At 33.0% G+C, this 7,452-nt stretch overlaps 1 protein-coding gene across 2 annotated transcripts; it reads right to left on the bottom strand.

Annotated features, from left to right (window-relative positions):
* Positions 1 to 1,918: 1,918 nt before the first annotated feature.
* VND7 (vascular related NAC-domain protein 7) lies at positions 1,919 to 6,961 on the bottom strand. Of its 2 annotated transcripts, none has more exons than XM_082920514.1 (4): positions 6,815 to 6,961; positions 4,589 to 4,759; positions 4,204 to 4,479; positions 1,919 to 2,799 (listed from the first exon to the last, which is right to left on the bottom strand). In XM_082920514.1, exons 2-4 carry the CDS (start codon positions 4,746 to 4,748, stop codon positions 2,360 to 2,362), a joined length of 876 nt encoding a protein of 291 aa, XP_082776640.1. In that variant the 5' UTR covers positions 4,749 to 4,759; positions 6,815 to 6,961; the 3' UTR covers positions 1,919 to 2,359. The 2 variants fall into 2 exon arrangements, with proteins under 2 accessions (XP_082776640.1, XP_082776641.1); XM_082920515.1 differs by having other exon boundaries at positions 4,589 to 4,756.
* Between the last annotated feature and the right edge of the window lie 491 nt (positions 6,962 to 7,452).

Raw genomic sequence — 7,452 nt, 5'->3', positions numbered from 1 at the left:
CCAGATTTGAACTCATTTGTGTCTATTTATTTCACATTGCACTTGTAAAATCAGATTCAGAGCCATGAGAGTCTGAACTGTAGAGCTAGTCGTATCCGAAAGGAGCACGAAAAGCAAGCTACACCATTACACAAACACTTTAATTTACAATTTTACGAAAATTTCATCCGCGAGAATCCATACCCATGTATACGCGCGGTTTTCGAGACTTTCACCCTGGACACACAGGCCAACTTAATTCAATGGAGTCCATCCCCTTTCTTCTCCCAAATATGGAGTACATCCGATTTCTCCTCTCAAATATCATGCATATACAATGTATTAAAACACAATCATATTCAATGACAACCAATAAGAGATTAGTTTCAATCCACCTAATCCTCATGCAATTTCTATAACAATCATAACTATTCTCCACCGATAGCTCAAAACAAATATTTTTAAACAGATATACAATCTCCAAGACATATAAATTCTTCAAATTTCCATAGGTGAGAGATAACATGTATCTAATTCCACAATTTATATAAACATCCATCCAATTTCACATTCCCAATACCAAATTCATTATTTATACAAAATAATCACTTGAAACATTTTAGGGCAAAACTCTATTTTCTTCCAAATCCAATCCACGTGTCAAATTCAACAAATTTAACACAACACATCCCCATATCTACACTCATAACCATTTTCAATATCTTCATTTGAAAATATCTCTTTTGATTTTAAACCAAAACCCTAGGTTTGTCTAAAATCCTCCAAATCTCAACAGTTCTTACACAATCAACCAATAACTAAGTTAAAAATCATAGGAGAATGTAGAAAGTCCCTACTCCAAGCTTAGAAGACCAATGCAACAATGGAGGAACTTCAAACACGCCGACACCAAATCTTGTTCGGACCAAAATAGAGCTCTTGAGACACTTTACCTTTTTAACAAAAGCACACGGGCAGAGAAACCAACGGATCTAGGTGAAAATGTAGAGAGAACGTAGATTTTAGAGAGAGAAGCTATAGATCTAGGGTTTTTGAAAAGTAGAGAGAGAGAAAGATGTGAAAAAGTGATGTAAAATGTCACTTTTACGGACTGAAATATGCACAGTCCGCTCGAGCGTCTGGCACAACAAGTTGTTCCGCTCGAGCGCAAGAAGTGACGCTCGAGCGCCAAGACACAAACAAAAGAGGGTCATTGCTCGATCGCAAAAAGTTACGCTCGAGCATAAAATACACACTCCCAGTAGTTTTGCAGACAGAAGGCCATCGCTCGAGGGTGAGAGTGACCGCTCGAGCGCGTACCTGCTCGAGCGTAGGAAACGCCGCTCAAGCGTAGAATACACTCTCCCAGTAATTTTGTAGACCTTCAAAAGTATTGAAAGTTCACAAAGCCCGCTCGAATGCAAGAAGTGCCGCTTAAGCGGATGAGCAAAATTCTGAGCAACAAAATGTTTGAAAATCAAGTAACTAACTTGTTCAAATACAACCACTGCAACCCAATAGCCAAACTCAAGCATGAACAAGGGAGAAAGGACATGAACAACATTCAAAAATCATAAAACCTGAATCCGGGACATTTCAATTGATTTTTAACTCCATTTATCAATCACTAACTTTTATTTGTTTGTTCCTTCAATTTGATTTTATTTAAAAGAACTTGTCATGGTTTTAGATCAATCTTAAAAAACTGAAAACATAACAAAGAAAACAATAATATTGTGTATTTGGATTTAACTAAGAATTTTTAGAGAAAAAATAAAATGAGAGAGAGAAAAAAATGAGAGAAATGTGAATCTCTCCTTTTATTTTACCTCTATATATAAATCCCTACCCAATTTTAAAATTCAAACACAGCTTCAAAAAATGAAAAAAATAGTGTACAAAGCTTCTCATGTTAGTGTATATGCACCACTAGTTGTAATTGAAAACAAAATAGAATGATTTCATTTCATTATCATTAACAGTTCTCACTAATCATCAAATGCATGATTTACAGTTCAGTAAGTTCATAATCACCTTTTGTTACAATAAAGATAATGCTATCAAAACAAAAACAATAAGTACAAAATGTATCAAATGCTTCATAACTTACAATTATAAACTAGAAAGCTGAATTAACAATTCCACCCAAGGCACCAAAGTTGGGGTTAACTCATATTTCACATATATTTCTCCAATTTTTTTATTTTTTATTTTTTCCACTGCAATTCCTTGCTCCTCTACTTTGAATTCAGCATGTATTTTCTGTTTTCCAAAACATCTAAATAAGATTTGGACCTTAATTGTTGATGGGTTAACTCTTATTAATTAGGAGGAAAATCTTAATTATCTTGCATATTTATATTTATGTATTAAATTGTGGCTATAAATCAGGGAAGCATGTGAAAAGATGGCTTGCATGGTTGTGAGCATTTAGCTCATATTCTTGGGAGACTAATGGAAAGTTCGAATGATCGAGCCAGTTGTCTAAATTTTTCCAATCAACATATTGGCATCCTTGATTGCTCCTTTCATCTTCACAATCTTTGTTGATGATGCCATTTTGCTGATCAGTACCGCCTTTTGTGGCCAAACTTTCTGAAAGGCTGGGACTATCTAGCTGTGGAAGTTCAACAAATGGTGATTGTGGAAACGCAATGCCTTGATTCGTATAAACCATTTGCATTGGAGCTACTGAATCCGAACATGAAGGCAAGCTGAAATTGCCATTGTCCATGGCATAGTAAGCATTATTCCAAGCTGGGAAGCCTTGCTTGTGATTTGGACTCGGTTTCTTGAATGCCCGGCACACCACCCATCCTTCTTCCTGCAATAGTATCCAATTCAATTAGCTTTATTGATTTGATTAAAAAACGCTCATGTTGAATCAAAATATGTTGTAAGTCTGTAAAGGAACGAAAAAAGATCCTCAGTCTTTAAGTCTTTCTTGCCTATTGATTTTTCTTTTATAATTTGGCAATTGTACATGTTTTAAGACAATGAGAATATAAGAATTTGAGAACATAATTGCTAGCCGTAAAGGCACTACCACGTATTAAGGCAACATCATAAGTTAAAAATTGACTTTCTTTATTGCCTAACCTATATTTGATTTGTTTTTATTGGTTTCTTCTTAAAACCCTTTTGGATGGAATAATAAGTGAGAGTGAGCATGCTTTGTCTGTTTAAAGTACTTGCACTTTCAACCTTAAGAAAGTGACCTTCCATGGGACTTCGCTTTCTCACTAATAGTATAACATTGTTGAATTGGTTTGTGCTACAACATGATATAATACAAAATGTAGAAAATGGTATACCAATAGAATTTTTATATAAAAAAACAAATAATGTGACAATAATAATTTTTAAATTATGTCATACTTGTTAGTGTTTGAAAATAAAGGATGACAAAAACTATATTATTGTTTCCAAAATTTTGCAACAAAATCCTGTTTGTTTTGCATTGCTCATTAATACAATCCCACATGACAGTACACTAAGGGCATGTTTGATTGGGTGGATTGGAGCATGGGATTGAGATTATTAATCCGTAGGCCCAATTATCCTATGTTTGTTTTAACATTTTGATTTAGGATTAATAATCTAATGGATAATTAATCCAACAAATTTGTAGGATTATTAGTAATGGGGTAGGGGTGGGATTATTAATCCAATGGATATTAATCCAATTGGATAGTGAATACCACACTAATTTAATAGGATTATTAATACTTCACTATTAGTGTTGTGAATCAAACATGACCTAAAGTAATTCTATAAAAAAAAAAAAAAAAAAACTTCCAAAACAACCTTTCCAAGATAAATGTAATATTGTTAGCATTGTGTTCTTTGTTTAGCTTCGCTTTCAGAGTTTATTTTCAAAAAAAATAAAAATAAATAATCAAAAACCGTAACACTTATTTGGTAAAAAAAAAAAAAAAAAAATCATTTTCATATGATTCATCTTTTTTAGGGCGTCATCTTTTTTTAGGGCGGAAATAATTTTAAAATAAAAAAATAAAAAAATTGATTTTTTTTTTTTTTTCAAAATACATATTATGGAAATGAAACATATATAAATTCTAGAAAAATATGTGCTTATATTTGGAAATTATAGAAGTTAGTTTCCCATTTATGTTCTTGACATTGTTTCCCATTTAGTTTAGAAGTAATCTTTACCAAAAAAAACTTGAAAACATTTGTTGTGTTGCAAGTTATTGATTGAACTTGCCTGAGGAGGTGCATGTTCAGATGTTTGGAGTCGATATTCATGCATGATCCAATCAGATTTCCTTCCATTGGGTGCGCGGCCCTTGTAGAACACTAGGGTCTTTCTCATCCCTATTATTTTGTTCTTTGAAAGCACAGACTTGTCTCTCCCTGTTGCCTTCCAGAATCCAGCAGCAGTGGCTCTGTTAGTCCTCGTTCCCGTTGGATACTTCTTGTCCTTGTGACTGAAGAAATACCACTCACTTTGTTCTTCATATCCCAATCTACACCTATCTGTATTTCACATCATCATAATTTAATCAAACCTAAATACTACATGGTAATTTCGGTTGGTCAATTGGTCTAAGTAATAAGAAAAAATTTGAAAAGAAAGCCAATTTACCTTGGATGTCCCATGGTTCAATTCTGTAGAGATCAATGTCGACAATGACATCTAAATCAATTTTCAATGAGTTAATCTTTCGCTTGAGATAATATCCCACGAGTTCTTCCTCAGTTGGGTGAAATCTAAAGCCAGGAGGGACACATGATTCCATCTCCATTGATTTTTCTACTAAAATATAATGACAAATATATTTGTGAGAGAGAGAAAAGAAAAAAAAAATTATGTTACACATACAGAAGAAAATATATATATATATATATATATGCAGTTAAATTTAAATTTGATCATTTAAAAATAAATGACTACTTTAATAATAAAACTATCATTCATATTATTTTGGTGAAGAATTTGTATAAAAAACTTGTAAGAATATAATTTCTGTTTTCATTGCTAATGTCTCATCATAATAATTAACAAACTCATCATTGAGATTTTTTTTTTTTATAATTTTTTTTTTTTTGTTGATATTTTAGATCAGCTCATCCTTGAGTTTTTTTTACCCTAACACCACAAGAGACTTCGGAAGGCAAGACATGTTTGTTTTGTATACGATGATCATGAATAGTGATGTACATTGTTGAACATCAAGTCATGATGATCTGTACCCATCAAATGGTCCTATATGTGTGATTCAACTGTGATTGTCATTGAAGAAATGGCAGACCAACTAGGGTACCCATCAAACAAGATAGTTATATTATATGGCCTAGATAGTTATATTATATGGCCTAAACATGGCCATTTGCCTCATTGAAAGTACTTATAGGCAAGTTTATTGAACAGAGCCCAAAAGATTGACTTACATAGACACAAGCATGCTTAATATATGAATATGTATGTTCCTTTGAGTGCAGTCCACTCCATTGCTCATGCTGGTGGAAAATATATTCACACCAACCCTTAGAACTCAACTTCGTGACTAGATATTTATTCAAAAAAAATAACTTGCTACTAGTGTTAAACAATTACTACTCTCTCACTCTCACTCTCACTCTCACTCTCACTCTTTTGAATGTAACTTCCTATCCTACTAGTCTTAAATGCATACTCTCTCTCTCTCTCTCTCTCTCTCCATATATATATATATATATATGTATGCACAAATGATAAAAATATTATTTATTAGACTTAAGGTCTTAAATTTTAATCCTCATACCCTCGGACATTAAGTGAAGCCTTTTTTTTATTTTATTTTATTACTTAGAGAAATGAGACATTTGACATAAATATATATATATATATATAGTATGGATATGTGGGCTTGAACAAATAAGTATAATATTGATACCATCTTATAAAGTGTTATTCATCAATAACCGATCGAATTGAATAGACATAATTTCTTTTTTTATCAGCAAAATAAAAATTTCATTAGAGATATGAAATTAAAAGTATAAGAAGATGAAATGTATCGAGAAGGATTCGAAAAGTACAATCTACCCTTACTACTACTGTTTGCATCAACAAAATCACCTCCTCTGCCTCATGATTTTTAATTAATAAAAAAGAAAGAAAAACAAAAAATACAAAGAAAATATATATATATATATATATATATTGTTATGAAAATCTTCACACCTTGAAGAGACATAACTTACCTCCTAGTAACTTGATTATGTAGTTCTAATTACAATATTATTAAATTTTTTTATTGACTGATGATACAATCACATGATATTACTATTATATTTAATATTTATTGTGGCCCTAGAATATATGTGCATGTGCTCGCGTGCACACAAACAAAACATGAACTCCACTTTAAGCTCAAATCTTAATGGTTGTCCTGAATGGTTGGTGAATATGCTGTTTATACAATTATTTAGAATTCAACTCTTATGCCAATTTGGGAGAAAGAAGTTTTTCATGAATTTTCTAATTCCGGGGTGGATCGTCTGTCTTTGACCGAACTAAAGAGGAAATTAATTAAGCTTCGCATAAAATTTTTCGGACATCCCTTATCATTAAACCAAAAAAAGAAAAAAAAAAAAAATTGCCAAGCTCAAACAAAACATGGGCACTAATAGGGAAGCCCATTTAGATCACAAAGGTATGAGAGCATATATGGCAAACTTGGATGATGCAACAAGCAAAAACATGTGATAATCTCAAACTCATTCATGAACTCTGAAACATTATTCATTGATTATCCATCTACTATATATGAATCAGTTCAAAACCAAGAAATGGCTCTACAATATATATATATATATATATACTAACCAGAAACTCCGACCTTGCCTTGTTCTTGCACTGTCCTCTGTGAGAGAGAGAGAGAGAGAGAGAGAGTTTTGGGAATAGATGAATTTAGATGTGAAGAGAGGTGTGTTGGGGATGTTGGAGCTGAATGTTGTTGTTGGATATGAATATGATAACAAGTTATCTCAATTTGCGTGTGTATATATAGTAATAGTACAATAAAAGGTGAAGGGAGGAGAGAATGATATTGATTGCGCGTGGGGGGTGGCAGATAGATGAAAGGCTTGTTTGGACGGCGTGACACCAAATTTTCACGCCACCCTCTCCACCGATATATTGTGTCCAAAGATTTTGCAAAATAAAACTTTATAATAATATCAAACTCCGTTCACATTCACATTTTCATATATCTGTCTCCTATTTTACATTTTCAGATTGGAATTTGAAAAACCAACCAAATACATTCCTCTCTCGGTCTCCTCGTCTCTTCTGATGCCCCGCCCTTTGACACTTGTCGTGCTTTTCGAGCTGCCATGTGGATGCCACATAAGGTTTTCAACCTGTCTATATGACCCAACTAATCATTTGGGGCTACCACTTCCTCTGGCGATCAGTAGTCTCACAAAAACCACCACTCTTCTCACGTCACCTGAACTTGCTTA

This window comes from Camellia sinensis, chromosome 3, assembly GCF_055761805.1.
Source record: "Camellia sinensis isolate YWXY chromosome 3, ASM5576180v1, whole genome shotgun sequence".
NCBI classification, from domain to species: Eukaryota; Viridiplantae; Streptophyta; class Magnoliopsida; order Ericales; family Theaceae; genus Camellia; species Camellia sinensis.
The sequence above is the reverse complement of the archived record's forward strand: the minus strand, read 5'-3'. Positions and strand labels throughout refer to the sequence as shown.